The 17,138-nt window shown below is 38.5% G+C and overlaps 1 protein-coding gene across 1 annotated transcript in view; it reads left to right on the forward strand.

Moving 5' to 3' along the window:
- HEATR1 (HEAT repeat containing 1) overlaps positions 1-16,853 on the forward strand; it is a gene marked incomplete at its 5' end in the record, with an annotated part of 39,865 nt that extends 23,012 nt beyond the window's left edge. The window contains 22 exons of the mRNA XM_080615807.1: positions 238-369; positions 771-877; positions 2,120-2,263; positions 3,032-3,150; positions 3,417-3,538; positions 4,990-5,118; positions 5,719-5,949; positions 6,596-6,722; positions 7,591-7,757; positions 8,398-8,444; positions 9,305-9,428; positions 10,512-10,652; positions 10,849-11,138; positions 11,700-11,850; positions 12,343-12,501; positions 13,183-13,317; positions 13,568-13,672; positions 13,766-13,934; positions 14,662-14,816; positions 15,220-15,378; positions 16,069-16,177; positions 16,595-16,853. Of these exons, the coding sequence (XP_080471933.1) occupies positions 238-369; positions 771-877; positions 2,120-2,263; positions 3,032-3,150; positions 3,417-3,538; positions 4,990-5,118; positions 5,719-5,949; positions 6,596-6,722; positions 7,591-7,757; positions 8,398-8,444; positions 9,305-9,428; positions 10,512-10,652; positions 10,849-11,138; positions 11,700-11,850; positions 12,343-12,501; positions 13,183-13,317; positions 13,568-13,672; positions 13,766-13,934; positions 14,662-14,816; positions 15,220-15,378; positions 16,069-16,177; positions 16,595-16,683 (3,111 nt within the window). The 3' untranslated portion in view covers positions 16,684-16,853. The remainder of the gene's footprint in view (positions 1-237; positions 370-770; positions 878-2,119; positions 2,264-3,031; positions 3,151-3,416; positions 3,539-4,989; positions 5,119-5,718; positions 5,950-6,595; positions 6,723-7,590; positions 7,758-8,397; positions 8,445-9,304; positions 9,429-10,511; positions 10,653-10,848; positions 11,139-11,699; positions 11,851-12,342; positions 12,502-13,182; positions 13,318-13,567; positions 13,673-13,765; positions 13,935-14,661; positions 14,817-15,219; positions 15,379-16,068; positions 16,178-16,594) is intronic.
- Positions 16,854-17,138: the final 285 nt, after the last annotated feature.

The raw sequence follows: 17,138 nt of genomic DNA on the forward strand, positions 1-17,138 counted from the left end.
TGAAAAATTTTGTACATCAGTAGGTCTGATGGCTATTGCACAAGTACGTGCTTTGCATGTGAGGATTCCTGTATATATACAAATACATAATTAATATGCATATTTTTATGATATATGTTCACACTAACATGCATGTGTGTCTGGATACATAATCCAACATACCTGAATTCCAGAGCTTGTGATTTTTGTTGCCCTCTTACAGTAAACTTGTCTGCATTCTTTTTTTCCCTTTTGTAGATTACTAAACCATTCTTTGCAGCTCTGTCAGATGGGATGGTGCAACAGAAGCTATTGAAAGTGTTGTTCGACTTACTGTTAAATTGCAAGAATCCACTTTGTGCACAGACAATTAGCAGTGTGTTTAAAGGGGTAAGTGACAAACTCTAGAACACAGAAATATTTTCAAACCTGTTGCAGTAGTTCTGTGTCGCTTCAGTAACACTTGTTTGTATCATTCGTAACATGAAGGGAATCAGAAATGATTTGTCACAGAATATAATTGGGTTAATGCGTGAAAAGTTTATTAAGTGACTGCTTTAGAAGGTATTTTTTTAAAAGTCATGCATTAGTCACTCTACTATGCAAATGAATTCACCTAAAATCACTTCTTTCTGCTGCACTGATTTTCATTTTCTGGGATATGACTTGAATGTGTGGATTATATATGCATATGTGCCTGAAAGGCATGTGATTTTAAAATAAAAAAAGAGGGGGTATGGATGTGTGATACAACACATTGTTCATTGGTACTGTTGCTACTGTTGTTTCAGATTTCAGTGTGTGCTGAGCAGATTGTCAGAGAGCTGGAGCCTCCTGAGAAAACCACAAGTCTGGCCACTGTTCAGCAAACTAGACGGCAGAAAATGCAGCAACAGAGGTAAAATAACTAGAAACTCCAAAATATTACTGTACAGTTTGGAAAGGCGATGTGTTTTACTGTGTTACATGGTTTGTCTTGAAAGCATAAGCATCCATTTCTTCTTTTGCTCTGCACGGTAAAATAACTGAGCTATTTTGGGTAGGAGAAAACTAACTCCTGTTGCTGTTTGAGAACTGATGGAACTATAGTAAAAAAATAAAAAAATCCACAAACTTAAAGATCCAGTAGTTTTAATGTTGACATTTGCTCTTATAAATCTGGCTTGACACAATTGGACAAGATTATTTGGTTTTTTGGCATTAAACTTTGTTAGTAATAAAGACATATGGGACAAATTACATATGTAGTTATATTACATATCTGTAGGTGGAAGCCTACAGATACTTATCAAAGTATTCCTGATAGTTGACTGAAAACCATTATTTTTTTTCAGTTAAATTGTTAATATAATCATTAAAAGTGCAGACATTAAAAATAGGTACAGTCAAAATGTAGCATCAGGGAAGGTGTCCCTGCTCGTGGCCGGGGGGGTTGGAACTAGATGATCTTTAAGGTCCCTTCCAGACCAAACCATTCTGTGATTCTGTAGTTTTTAGAAATCTTAGTCTTGTTTTTTCTCTCCATTCTTATAAGGAAGGAGCTGTTTTGTCCACTGTGCTTATTCTCTTCTTTAAGCATTGGCTGTCAGCTGTTGTTGAAACAGGATATTGAGTTGCTTTTCTTGGTTTGACCTAGAATAACTGTTCTTATTTTCCTTCTCTTTACCGTTTTTAGCAATCATCACCCATTAGATTGGTCCATCTGTAAATGTCTGTCAGAGTTTATAAACACACACACATTTACACACATTCCCATTTCCTGCATAGTCAGTGGTTAGACAACAATTCTAAAATGGAAGTTTCCTGGATGGCAAGCAGATCACCATTTGGACTGTTATTTGGTAATAGATTTTGGGGTTTTTCCGCAGAAGACTGCTTCATTGTGTAGAATTGTTACATGCAGAAGGCATGCTATACTTGTTTGTTTTTCCAAGTTTGGTCTGGATTTCCTGTTGATTGTTCAGAATATGTCACTGTTTCAATCAAAAGCCCACATATTGCTACCTCTCCCAGGAGAAGCAGTAAAGGATATTACTATGTGAAAGAAAACTTGTCTTTTTTTCACTTATGCATGTATTTATCCCCTGAAACACTTTACTGTTTTCTTTGTGTATCCTGATTGATTGTCTTACCTTTCTAGAAAGCCTCAAGATGCAGAATTGGCACCAGAGACAAGCCACTTCAGCTGGCAGAGGATTATGCTTATTCTGGAATTGCTACAGCATAAGAAGAAACTCAGACATCCGCAGGCATTGGTATCTCCACTTTTTAACCTGCTGAGCCGGTAATCATGCCTCCATAACACATAAGTCCTTGAGCATTCTCTTTTGCGGCAGACATTGGAAAGTGTTAAATATGGGCTACTTTCTCTTTACTTTTTTGCCACGTTTGGTAGCTTAGCTTTCCTTTTTTACTTAAACTTCTTTTAGGTAAATCAGATGAGGGGAATGGGAAGGTGTTACGACTTTTTTCCCTTTAAACAATATGATGGGCTTTTTAAGGTATCTTAAGATGCATAGCTTCTTAGTGAAGCTTTTGTTTCTCAGGTGGAGTGCTTGGGATTGCTAAGAAGGATGATACCAGTGCTGAAACTGGCTGAATCGACAGGACTTGTGTATTTTGCAAAGCTATTATAATAATACTCTTAAGTGTTGAAATTCCTCTCAAAACACTCTGGAGCAGCCTTCACGCGGTGCAGCCCAAGAAAATTGTCACTTTCCTGCCAGGCCTATCTCCAGACACTTAGGAAAGTTTACATATAGGTTGGGTATTTATCTTTTTTACTTAAGACTTGCCTTTACATAGGCTGGCAGTCATATTTCAGGTAATCATCTTATGCTCTTGACAGTGCTTTGATTAAATGTCTTTTATACGACCAGTTGATGTGCTTGAAAACAAAAAAAGAGACACTTTTTTCCATGCTTTTTAGAAGCCTCAATTTAGAACTTCTGTAGAATGAAGATTGCCATTGGTTGTTTGTGTCTTAATATGCAGTTGGTCACTTACTTTTGTCTCCTTTTTCAATCTCTTAATGTAATTCCTGAATGTGTAGGTGTCTGGAACCTATGGCATCAGAAGAAGAAAATATGGAATATACAAAGCAGCTAATCCTCAGCTGCCTGCTAAGCATATGTCAGAAACTGACTTCAGATCGTAGCAAGATACCAGCAGGTAAAAATTGCTAGATTCCTTTCTTCTCTCACCAGTACAACATTGAAACAATGGCCTCTTTTTCTTTCTTTCAGTCTACATAGTGTTGTTAAGGAGAGAGAGATTCGTCTACAGTGTACACAAAGTTGCTTTCTAAATCATTTTTTATAGATCCTTTAGGTATGGCTTGCAAATCGAAACCAGTGCTTGAGTGTGCTGTTTCTTCCTTATATGGTTGACGATTGAAGTATCAGTATTTTTTAATAGTGAATATTTTTTACTGGCAGATACCCTCGACAAAGAAAAATTCAATGTGGAACTGATAGTTCAGTGCATCAGGATTTCTAAAATGCCCCAGACACACCACCATGCACTACTTCTCCTTGGTGCTGTTGCTGGCATGTTTCCTGTAAGTAGTACTTGAAATTTATGTGTTGAGTCTTCAGGTTCCAAATACTGGGAAGAGTGAAGAACAGATAGAACTGTTGTATGGGGAGAAACTTTCTGAAAGGAGCAAGAAGCAGAATATACAGGTTCCCTGCTCTTTTAGGGCTTTCTGTTCCATTTAACTTGAGATCAAATCTGTCTTGTTATTTTGATCACGAGTCATTTATGAGTTGCAGTTAAGTGCATTAAAAATGGAACTAGCTTTCTGACAACAGTCTTGCCTCACTCTCCCACTGTGGTCAAAGTTCTTGTGCCTTGTTTCTTTTTTCCCCTGCTTTTTTATATGCCAGAGAGAAAACATTCAGCCCATTTACTTATTCTATGTAAGAATATGTAGCACATATATTCTTACAAGTTCCTAACTTGTACAACACTGGGAAATGTAGTTGAATGATGGTAAAACCAGGTTGGTGTGATTTTAATTGACCAAGAAGCAGGCCTTTTCCTCTATGGATTGAAATTTGACTGTACGCTCACTCTTCTAAGTAAGATTCTTTTGGAATTATAAAAGCAGAAAAATGTGTCCAGATGTATCAGACTCAATTTGCATATTCATCTTTACCCCAGTAGTTTCTCCATGCATTTGGAAGGATAGCGTTTTCTGAAAAGTAAAAATTGGAATGTTTTTGACAAATCTGTGGAGGATTTGGATTTTGATTGTTGGGGTTATTCTCCTCTGTACTGCCATCACCTGCTATAGAACCAAGCTTTTATTCTATATGAATATTAGCACTTACAAGATTTTCAAGGTCAGAGTACAAGGAAGTATTTTTGTCTGAGTCTCATCTCTCTTTTTAAATCTAAAACACCAGTTCACTAAAACTGAATGAAAAATGTGCCCATAATTTCTTGCTCTAACTTTTGGTAAAATCTGGGAAATTAATTCTTGCATTAGGTGACATCTCTAATCCAGCCCTCAAACTAATTACTGTGTTTATAGTCTAACCCCCCCAAAAAGACAAAACTTAGAATGAACATGGTTGGTTTCCATTGTATGATTGTAGATACTGCAGATGTTTTACAGATATAAAAAAGGGTGGGTGGGAAAGGTATGAAAATGACTGCACCACACTCACATCTGTGCTTCTGCGAATCTCCCTGTAGCTGATTTTACATGGCGCTAGGTATTTCATCAGATTAAACTCTCAATTTCCACTCAAGAACTACTTGCTTAGAAGTGTATCTTGGGTTTCTAAATAATATTTGGAACTCTAACAATCACACAGTAATTGGCTTTAAGGGACACTCTACATTTAAAATTAGTTCAGTGGAGATTTTTGAAGATACTAATGAGTCTCATTTTCTTTCATAGGAGCCTTGTGGCATTTGTGGGAAGGAGAAATGCCTTAAGGTATAATATGCAGAGCAGCAGAATTCAAAAAATAAATTAATCTCATCTGTCATCTTTTCCAGGATAAAGTTCTCCACAATATTATGCCCATTTTTACATTCATGGGAGCAAATGTCTTGCGTCTGGATGATACTTACACATTCCAAGTAATTAATAAGACAGTGCAGATGGTTATTCCAGCTCTTATACAGGTAAATCTGTCTATGTGATGCAGAAGAGTCAAAAAAGGTGAACAATTAAGATTATTAAGTAGAGTAACTGGTTTAGAATATCAGTGGTAGAATAAATTGTAGACTAATCTAGGACTATTTTTATATAGAAATTCAATTATGTATCACTGTATTAACAGGTTGCTCCTTGTCTGACCAACTCAGTTCATCAGACTACTGCTTTTTAATATTATGAGCTCCTGCACTTCATAAATGGTTTAGCTAAAACAGTATCACACCTGTACCTAAAGAGGACCTGAAACGTACTTTTAAGTTTGAGGTTTTTCATCATCAACTGATGCCAAGTAACCTCCCGCCTTTTTTTCATCTCCCTTCCTTCCCCACCCCCCTTCCTTTATTTTTTCCCCCTCCTATTTGTCTGATTTTATTTGAAGCATCTTCCTGAAACACTGAGAAGGAATTGTGTGATTGAAAACTGTTTATTTTGGAGCACTGACCTTTTCTTTGAGGTTTCTTTTTCGTCAGGCACGCAGGGCTTTCTCTTATTTTCTAAATTTACAAGAGCGAACTTGTACCCACCTGCATTAATCTGTTTGAACTGCTGTACCTGTTTGTATGCAGGCTGAAGACAGCGATCTGTCAGAGTCCTCTGGAAGTGTGGAAGAGGTGGTGATCAGGATCATCCGTGTGTTTGTGGATGCCTTGCCCCACGTGCCGGAGCACCGCCGCCTGCCAATCCTGGCCCAGCTGATCACTACAGTGGGAGGAGACAAGTTCCTCTGGGTTCTCCTAGTGCTGCTGTTCGAGCAGTATGTCACCAAAACTGTGACTGCAACATCAAGCACAGACAAGGTTAGAAGACAAGTGGGGTCACCTTTCTCCTCAAGAGACTGAGCTTCCCCTTTCTCTTCATGATCTGTCCTTTAAGGAAGTGCAAGACAAGCCCTTAGATTATAGTAAAATATATAGTGAGCTCTGAGCTTGTGCTATAGCAGAACCTCATGGTGATGTTGATACAATTTGTATTGCAGATGCAGTATTGTTGTCCTGGAGCCTGAATAAATCGGATCATATTGTACAGCAGTGCTTGACCTGAAGACCTGATAATCTGATTACGAAGGGCTCCAGTATTCTAAAAGAACTTTTTTTCTAATGTGTTTGTGGCACATGATACAGGTCTTCCTGTACAGACCAAGATAAAAACTATAATGTTTTAGGTGAATTAGGTGAAAGCATAGTTTATGGGGAAAATCAGATTAAAGCAACATGGGTGAAAAGATGCAGCCTTTGCTGTAGCAATTTAATCTCTACACTGTGGAACTACGTTCTCTCCAAGAGTTTACTGCTGTTACGCTTGGTGTTAATCCAGCTCACCATGACATTTTCACAAACTCAGTAAGGTTGTTTTTGAGTCTTTTCATCATTATTAGTAATAGTAATTCTTGATCTTTTTTTCTTTTTTTTTTCTTTTTTTTTTAAATTTTGAAACCATAAACAGGATGCTGTTCTGGAAGCAGACACTGCATTTTGGATTTCCATCTGTTGTGAATTTAATGTACAGACTCAGTTCCAGAGCATGATGAAAATAATCCAGTATTTGACAGAACTGCCTGAGAACAAAGAAGGTAACCACAAAATGCATGTAAACCCTCCTGTTGCAGGGGACATGGGGTAATGGTTTTAAACTGAAAGAGGATATATTTAGACTAGATATAAGGAAGATATATTTTATGATGAGGGTGATGAGGCACTGGTACAAGTTGCCCAGAGAAGCTGTGGCTGCCCCATCTCTGGAAACATTCAAGGCCAAGTTGGACAGGGCTTTGAGCAACCTGGTCTGGTGGAAGGTGTCTCTGCCCATGGCAGGGGGGTTGGACTAGATAACCTTAAATGTCCCTTCCAACTCAAACCATTGTATGATTCTGATTCTGTTACTCCTCTAGACAGAAGACTGAGGGATATGAATTACTATAATGACTTCTTAATAATACAGCTGATACGTGATTACTTACCTTTTTTTAAATGCTTTTAATTATAGATTAATTTGAGCACTTAGAATCAAACAGTATTCCTCATTTAAAAGATCAAGTAAATCATTTAGCTGAAATGAAAAGCTGTTCTAGAAGACAAATCACAGGGACTACCAGTCATTTCTGGTGTGTGATGCAGTGTATATGGTCCTGCCTCTAAAGACTCATGTTTGTAGCCAGTTTACCATAGCTTTAGCACCAAGAAAAAAGATTCTTCATGAAAAATGATCAGATGGCACGGCAGTGAAATGGCACTGCTTCTTTTGAGGCTGTTGAAATGAAAAATTAATCCCCTGTGGTATTCCAGAGCATCTTCCTTGGAAATTGGACATAATTTTGGGTACTGCAGAATGACTATCCTTGAAAGACATCTGACTGTAATTTTACTTTGTTTCCATAACCAGAAATAAAAATTTATGTTTTACTGTTGGCTACAAATCTGTTTTGTGAACATTTTCAACAGATGATCCTGGGCCAAAAAAGTCAAAAACATGCAAAACAAAGCTAAAAAATCAGGATGGGCAGCTCTTTGATGTGGAGTGTCACTCAGACAAACAACTTCGGCATTTCAAATTCTTGTCAGTCTCCTTCATGTCACAGCTTCTATCCTCTCAGAGTTTTGTGAAGAAGGTAATAATGGCAGATTGCTTTTATTTAAACTTAATCACATTAAGTAATTGTGCCATACTGTAGTAGATGAGATTTAATTTGCTCTTTAGTATGGCTTTGTATGCAAAGGGGATGAAGTCCAGTGTATCTTACTGACACCTTTATTGACAGAGTTTTGAAACCTCTCAGTAGTCCTAATTGGTTTTTAATACAGCTTTTCCAGATAGACTGTTTGTGTGATTGATGAATAGGTAATAAAGTGAAATTCTGGTCCCAGTGAATTCCCACTGGCTTTATGGAGTCTGGGATTTCACTCACAGCCTTTAACTCAAAGTTCGGAGTGGCATTCATACTATTAAGCTGAAAAGAGAAAATAAATGTTACAAATTCTAGGCTGCGGCTCTAGCTGGAAGTACTTCTCTGTTTTTCAACTGAATGTTGTCCACCACCATCAAATGTATTTGCTACTGTGACTGCTTTGCCTAAGATTCTCAGAATTCCTTCTAGAATGATGGATTAAGTGCAGATGTGGGGGATTCATGCTTACCGTGTTAGTGGACATTTCATTTAGAGCAAATGAATTTGCATATACTGGGATGGTAACTCAGTGGGGAGATGGAAGTTTCACACTTGGCATGTTCATTCTTCCTTTTTAAACCAGATAGTCGAATGTGAAGAAACAGAAGAGCTGCAGAAGTTGGAACAAAGGTATGCTTAAATCTGCTGCACTATTATTTTTAGCTTTTACTACAACTTGGGATTGTTTTTAAATATAGTTCCATTAGACTTTTTTTTTCCACTGCAAGGACACTTTCAGTTGTGCTCAGCAACAACCTGTACTTACTATGTACAAGTTATTTAATTTGGTTTTTTGTTTGGGGTTTGATTTTTTTGGTTTTTATACGATGTGGAGTTTTTTATTTCTGAAAGATTGCTCTACCCAATATCCACTCTTTCTGCATTTCTGATAGTGTTTATTTGCACACTTGGCCATAACTGTTATGCTGTTGCTGATGGAGTCTCTGAAAGAATTACAGATTTTTTAGCAAAATATGTTGCTTCATTAATAGGAAAAAAAAAAAAAAAATCATTGTTCACAGGTGCCCCTATGCTGGTGTAATAAAATTACCACTGATCACAGTTGTAGTCATTGGGCTATAACAGCCAATGATGCAAAATTGAGGGTTTCTTTTGCGGAAGCTTAACTTCTATGTTTGTTCTAAGTGAAAAAGGGGCATAGGATTTATTTTAAATGCTGTGTTCCTTAAAAGCTCATTTTTAAACATCTACATTTTCCAAGATCATTTTTATTTTAGAGTAAAGTTGTTAAGTAGAACTACTGCTGTATGTAGATGCTAATCTAGGAGTAATAGGTAGAATCCTTTAATGTTCACATGATTGTCCTTATTGCCATAGCTTTTTGTTAATGATGTGATCTGCTAGTCTCTCCATTAGGTGTTTAATTTTCTTTTATTGTTGCTGTTTTATGAAATTTCATGTTTACCAGAAAGAAAGTCAACTTCTGTAGTGTCCTTGTTATTACTAAAAGATGCCTCCTTTCTACTTAGGCTATTAGAAGAAGTTCTTCACTATATTAACACTGTGGCATCTTCAGTGGAAGGAAATGTGGACAAGCCAACAGCCAAATTTTGGAGGGTTCTGCTTAACAAGTCCTATGATATGCTGGATAAAGTATGTCTCATTAGCTCTCATGTTAGCAGTGGGACATTTCTGCTTTTGCTTATTAATACAACTTTTTTAGGATTTCCTGTTGGATTAATACTAATCTTTACTGGATGGTCTGCAAGCTGGTGCATCATTGTTTAAACTCCTCTAACAACTTCAATAACTACAGCTAACAGCTTAGACAGGAATGCCTGTTTCCTGTAGTTAGTATTCTACTGGCTGCAGGCAGTCATTTCACTACATGGTGGAAAATAAGGGCTTTTGGCAGCATTTCTCACTGTTAACTCATAAAAGGGTTTAACTAATGCTAATGGAACTGTTGTATATTTCTACATGGAATTGAAGTTGAGAAAAAAATTCCTTATGTTTTTCTTTCTAATCTTTTTCTGATCGGAAGTATATTTGTAGAATTGGACTGGCTATCTCATTGCATGCTGTGGAGCATGTGTCTTTACTTAGTGGTTTAGCATGTGGATTTTGGAGGGTTTTTTTGCCTGGGAAGCGTATTCCAGTTTTCGTGATGTATGTGCACAGGGCAGCTGGAATTTACTGAGTTGCTAAATTGTGGACTGTGGGCAAGCTTTGAAGGTCAGGTTCTCACACCGGTGCTTAACCAATTATATGCTAGTTGTTAAGGGCCTTAAAGATATGTATCCAACCACAATGTACCACATTACTGTAAACAGTTTTGAGCTACAGTATATAAGGAGCTGATACTTTGTATTAAATGGCTTTTGTCTGATCACATTGATCTCGACTGAGTCCATTCCGCGACACAGGGTACTACCAGAAGTATTTTAGGGTAAGGAGGGAGAGCTCACCAGCGTAAAGAGGAATTGCTGAGGAAATCTCAGGGGTAGTGGATAATGGCTGCTTAGCAGCCAGTGAACATACATTAAGTACTGTAACTGGAACCTGCTTTGTTCTTTTGCTTGCCTCAGATCCAGCATTGCTGGCCTGTCCTCTCTTCTTTGATCCTGAAACCCATGTGTGAAGTCAAAGAGAGTTTTCCTGTCTTATTTGGAGGCTACCAGGTCACAGCACATGGAATAGCGTTTATGGTATTGTTCTGTTTGTGTTTTCTTGTAGGTTAATGCCTTATTGCCAACAGAAACATTCATCCCTGTTATTAGGGGACTAATAACAAATCAGCTCCCATCTGTGAGACGTAAGGCAATGGACCTTTTGAACAATAAGGTGCAGCAACGCACAAAGTGGCAGAAGAGCCAGGTGAGGCTCAGTTCCTTTAGCAGAAGTAACCAGAGAGAGAGAGATGTAGAAGTGGTTTGCTCTATGTAAAGACGACAAGTAGCCAAGTCTGGCAGGCAGCATAGAAGTAGTGAGATGTAGGCTCCCTGACCATTGTTACCTTCCATGTTCTGAGTTTCTAATTGCATGCCTAAAGTGTGTTCTCTTGTCCTTTTAGATCCTGCAGCTCTTAGAGCTAGTTCCTGAGCTCATTGCTATTGCACAGTGTAAAAGAAAAGAGGAAGAGGAGGAGCAAGCCATCAACAGGCAAACTGCTTTGTTCAGCCTCAAGCTACTCTGCAAAGGTTTTGGCACAGAAAATCCAGTGCCATTTGTTCCTGTTCTGAAAACTGCCATTGATCTAATTTCTTCAGAGAAAGAGGAAAAGAATGTGATGGGAAGTGCTTTGCTATGTATAGCTGAGGTCACCTGTACACTGAAAGCCCAAGCAATACCTCAGCTTCCAAGGTACTGTTGGGTTCTTTTTAACAGAACCAATTGCAGCAGGAATCATACTAAAATGCATTACTGAAGGAATGCTGGTGAAGGCCAAGTGGCAGTCTGCCTGCACGTGTTTTGTGTAGATAAGAATGAAGATATTCATAGTGCTTAAAGGTGCTTCCTGGTCATAGAACTAAGAAGCTAGTGGTGAAATTGTAAGAGTTTTAGAATCAGTAGGGTTCAAGTTTCTTATTGTCATTAAATCTTTAAACAAAAGACAGGGGGCTTTGAGCAACCTGAACTAGTGAAAGATGTCTCTGCCTATGGCAGGGGGATTGGACTAGGTGATTTTAACGATAGCTTCTGACCAGAACCATTCTGCAGTTTGAAATCTAATACCCTTCATTAGCTTTGAAAAAATGAAATACAGCAGAATAGCCAAGAATACTGAGTTTTCTCAAATACACATGTAAAAAATTATGTAGAATTTGTCTCTGCAGGCTTAACAGATGGATTTATGGGATTGGAAATGTGCCGCCAACTGGTCAGTGGTTTCACCTTCCTCTGTCTATGCTTGGTTATTCACAGGCTGATGCCAGCATTGTTGAAGACTTTGAAAAATAAGAAGGACCTGGTCTCCAATGAGATTTACTTGCTGAGTGCTGTCACTGCTCTGCTGAAGGTTGCAGAAACATTACCACACTTCCTTAGCCCTTATCTTTTGGATTGCTTGCTGCAGGTGAGCTCTCTTAATTCCTACAGATATGTAAAGGGGGACAAGATCTGCCCAGTTCCTAGAAGAAGATAACAGAGATTACTTTTTCTGTCTGAAACTGAAATAGACACGCCAGCTATGTGGAAGGTCATAACATATTACTTTTCCACTCACCTTCTTATGCAGATAACTAAAACAAAAAATATAAGAGCATCTGCTGTTCCTCCCTCTGACAGATTGTAGTTTGCCTGTTTGGAAAGGAAGGTGAATCCTGGAGGATCATTCTATAATATCCATGATATAATCAAATGTGTTGGGGTAATTCTGACCCCTTACTGCTGACGTGTGTTTTTTCAGTCTGAAAAAGACAGCAAAGCTTTGTACACAGACATCTTAACACAAGGTGCTCCAGGTGCTGCAAACAGCAAAATTCCTGTCCGCCATTTGCAACAGATTATTGTAAAACAAGTTCCTGTTGTTCTAAGTATGTCTGACTTTTGTTGGATTTCCTGATAGGTTGTCCGCTTGGAAAAGTTTGTGGTCGAGTATGGTCCTTCTTCCCAGATAAGCTTACGTGTATCATCATTGAAAACTATCCTAGCTACAAGGCTTGCTCCCCGAATATTCTTGCCTGCGGTTATGAAGTGTTACAGTGAAGTGGCAAATACCCGGACGGTAAAGACTTTTTTTTTTTTTTTTTTTCATTCTTTTCCATTGTGATTAAAAAGAATGAAAGGGAATAAAAAATACAACCAAGCAGTGCAAAATTTGGTCCAAGTGCCCTGGCTGTGTCCTGTCCCAGCCTCTTACCTACCATCAGCCTACTTGCTGGGGCAGTAGAGTGAGAAACAAAGAAAGTCTTAATGCTTTGTGAGTACTGCTCAACGTGTTCCCAGTGTTGTTTTGGTCACAAATCTAAAACACAGCACCATGTGAACTGCTATGAAGAAAATTCACTCCATCCCAGCCAAACCTAGCACAGTCTTTACATTATCTCTGTTTTCTTTTGTACTGCAATGGTGATTCCGGAAAGTTAGACCTGGGAGAAATGCACCAGTTTAATATCCTTAGCATGTTAGATGATGAATGCTTGAGAGATTGTCCATTCATAAAGGCTTTGATTTATCTGCTGGGAACACAAGTTGAGTCATAATTTTTAACCAAGAGAGACCAAACTCTTTTCAGGAATCCTACTACCTTAAACCCCCCAAAATTATAGGAAAAAGCTTATTTATTTTATTGACAGTATTGTAATGAGTAAATATATGAAGTGCCGAAATCCTATTTTGTTGTTATGTTTCTCAGTTACTGTCAGTACCACAGTTGCCTTTGCATTGCTTTGCTTTTGTTTTGCAGAACTGCCTGGTTCCCCTTATGAACATTTTGAAGGAGCACATTGTTACTATGGAGAAGGAGCACCTGATCTCCCATCAGTCTGAGCTGACAGCGTTTTTCATGAAAGCCCTGGACTTCCGAACAGATCATGCCAAGGTGGCTTGTTTAGGGGGATGAACAGCAGCAGCTCAACCTCTGCATGCTAATTCTATCAGTTGTTCTTAAAAAATATTAGTAGTTTCCGTGGCATTTGTGCTTGGAAATCCTGGGTATCAAATACTCAGTGTTCTGGAATTGTTCTTGGGGTAGAAAACATCGCAGTTAGGTATTTAGTCTGAAACAAACTAAAATATGCTTTGAATTCTTACATTCCAAACTTGGAATTCTCTTTTCTAATTTTTCCCAGGATGATTTAGAGGAAGTCGGTAAGACAGAGACTTACATTATTGATTGTCTAATAAGTATGGTTATGAAACTTTCTGAGGCTTCTTTCAGACCCCTCTTCTTTAAGGTAAGAAGTTTAAATACAATACATCTGCATCAGCACATTTGTGTTTTCCAGTGGACAGACACAGGAAAAAGCTAATCTGACTTCCACTTTCAGCTCTTTGACTGGTCCAAAACAGAGTCTGCCCTAAAAGACAGACTACTGACATTCCACCGAATAGCAGATCGCATCGCAGAGAAGCTCAAGGGCCTCTTCACCCTGTTTGCTGGTCATTTATTGAAGCCATTTGCTGAGACACTGAACCAGGTCAACGTTTCTAAAACTGGTAAGTTATCAGTTACTAACTACAGAGAGGTGTTGGCAGGCTAACTTAATGGCTGAAATAGGTTAATTGTAATTGATGAAAGTTTAGTCTTAGAGGATTTACTTCATGGCACATACCACATTTCTCTTTCTTCTTTCTCTCATAAATAAGGCATATTTCTTATTCTAGTGGAACAAAAGGACGTATTTCATCCATCGGCTCTGGGCTGCCAGTACAAACTTGAGACCACATGAAAATTTTCAGTGTCAGTCCCAGTGAATTCCATGAGAATGAAATTGTGTGGGAAAAGGACAACTTGTTTCTGTTTAGCCTTTTTTCTTTTTTTCCTTACTTTGACTTCTCTTACATGTTACCTGGTGTATTCAGACTTCTCTGCTTTCTTGGCAAAAGTAGATACTACTTTTTTGTATGGGAAACTATTTGCTCATCCTATTTGTAGTGAAGAAATTCTCCACATCCACTGGTATGGCCTGTGTCTTCCTGTAGCCCATGTCTAGTCCCTTTTATCCCCAGTTGACTATGAACAGCAGTGGCAGACCTGCTAGGGCATAAGCTAAAAGCCAGATAATATATTGCATCTTTATTGTTCTGAGTGATGAGTACATAATTGCTATGTACTCATCCTTTAGCTGTGTTCACAAATGAATAATATTTCCATCTTGTGGGAAAGTTTCACGGTTTGTTTTCTTTTATGGTTTTTTTCCCCTTCTCCTTGATTGACATACAGATGAAGCTTTCTTTGACTGTGAGAATAGCACAGAGAAGAGCTGTCTGCTGTTGCAGTTCACCATGAATTGTCTGCACAAGCTCTTCCTGTTTGACACCCAGAAGTTCCTGAGTAAGGAAAGAGCAGAAACCTTGATGATGCCTCTGGTTGATCAGGTATTGACAGACACAGGAAAAACAATTCAAAACTGACTTTTTTTTCCCATCTGAAAGGTTTATTATTTTTACCTATTTAACCTCACCTCAATCCTCTCCCTTAACAAAAAGAGAGGAATTAATTTATTGTTAAAGGAATTAAATTATTATTAACAATAGGTTGTCTGTGGCCTAAAGACAAAGCAATATTAGTTGCTTTGCCTAAGGCTCTGAATTAGTTTTATCCTCTTTCTAAACATCGTCATTCTGTAAGGTTCATGCATGTTGTTGAGTTCTTGCAGACCAGCTGCACTCCCACTGATGGTCTTTGATGCAACTCTTGAGTACCTAAAAGCCAAAGCTAGAAGTGCTTTTGGCTTGATTTATTTGTTTGGATCTGTTTGACAAGCGTTTTATTCCACAGCTAGAAAATACACTTGGAGGAGATGAGAAGTTCCAGGACAGAGTGACAGCACACCTGATACCCTGCATAGCTCAGTTTGCAGTAGCAATGGCAGACGATTCTCTTTGGAAACCACTGAACTACCAGATCCTGCTGAAAATGAGGCACACCTCTTCTAAGGTTGGGAGCTGTCAGCATTCAAACTGGTTTTCTTTGTTACATTAGAAAATGGGAACAGTGCATCCAAAACCAGAATTGGATTAGCCATGTCACTACTAAAATACTCGCCTAACTTAAAATACTCATACTGTATTGGGAGTACTGTGCTACTCCCAGGCCATAGAGAGATGTGAACAAGATGGCCTTCTGCTCTTACTGTAAGCAGTCAATATTCCACATGTGGATAGCTTCCGCACTGCATGGTTTGGGTTCTTTAAAGATTGGGTAGCTGTTGGAGTAAAAGCTGTGTAAGAAGAAAGAGGGGGAACTGGAAGACAGTTATCTATCAACCTTCAGACTTTATTACGTACAGTTGTCAAGGCTCTCCTATTTGACAGGCTGTAGCTTTTCAGGGTGACTACTTGGGTTGTCATTGTAATGAGCTAAGTCCTTCTGATACAGTGAAACAGTTTCATTGCAACAGGAAGGTCAAGACCATTTTATCAACTTACCTGCCTCTTGTGACCTATTTTTTCCTTTCACATTATCCTAACCCAAATGTTGAGATTTAAACTGGTGTAGAACTAGTTCCCTTCAGTAGCAGGAGCTAGTTTACAAACTTAGATGGAAAGAAAGTGGAGGCAGGCAGGGGAGAAGACAGAATTATACTGAAATGTTTGTTTCCTTACAAAGATAACTGTTTTGATTTAGGTCCGATTTGCTGCTCTGCTTGCTTTGGTAGAAGTTGCACAAAAACTGAAAGAGAACTACCTGGTCCTGCTACCTGAATCCATTCCATTCTTAGCTGAGCTCATGGAAGGTATGTTCTAAAGTGGCACTGGTGCAGACAACTGGCGTAAGACAAAAAAAGAGAATAAGGGTCACTTTTCAAAGGTTCAGACAGTATGATTGCTATAGTTGCTGTAAAACTTGTATATTGGTATAATAATATAGGTTAAACTGCGCAGGATGCAAACTGAAGTGGGTTGTATCCAACAAGTCTAAAGTTCAATTATGGTAGTTTCTTCAGTGTGCGCATCTCCCTAGTTTCATGGTTTAGATCAGTGTTACAATAGAAATAATTTGCCCAAGTCCTGAGCCAGCGCCAAAGTACTTTTTAATAATAATCTCATACCTGGTGTTTGAAGCCAGTTCTGGCCTTGACAAGTGATGAGGCCTTCCTAGGGTAGCTTTCAATGGCTGCTGTACTTAATTCCTGCTTTCTCTCTTTTTCTAGATGAATGTGAAGAAGTTGAACAGCTGTGTCAGAAGACAATTCAACAACTAGAAGTCATTTTAGGAGAACCACTTCAAAGCTACTTCTAAGTTGATTTCCTTTGTTTTCAGATTTTGTCTGAATCATGTTAGCTTCACACAGGCTACTGTTACAGGCAAAATTAGTCAGTCATACTAATTTTTATCAGAGCTAAGATCGTAACTTTTTAATAAAACATTGTAAGAATCTGGCTTTGTAATTTCTGGATGGTCTTGGGACTTTCTGCATGACTTTTCCTTAACTGCTGCTTTCTTAACAGTGGGAGACTGGAGCAAGCTGTAAGCAAATTCTGATAGGTCACAGAGTGACACACAAGACACTCTTGAGTTCTGCTGTGTTTGGGGTATGGAGTCCCTGTCCCTGTGGAGGGGCTGTAAGCATGGTACTCATGGCACCCATGTGCTGCAGTACTGAGAATCTGCTTTTCTGTCTCTTCAGGGAAGCAAAAAGTAAAGCCACAGAAGATACTGAAAAGGAAGTTACAATAAATTAGGATTCATATTAG

This window comes from Psittacula echo, assembly GCF_963264785.1.
Source record: "Psittacula echo genome assembly, chromosome: 4".
NCBI classification, from domain to species: domain Eukaryota; kingdom Metazoa; phylum Chordata; class Aves; order Psittaciformes; family Psittacidae; genus Psittacula; species Psittacula echo.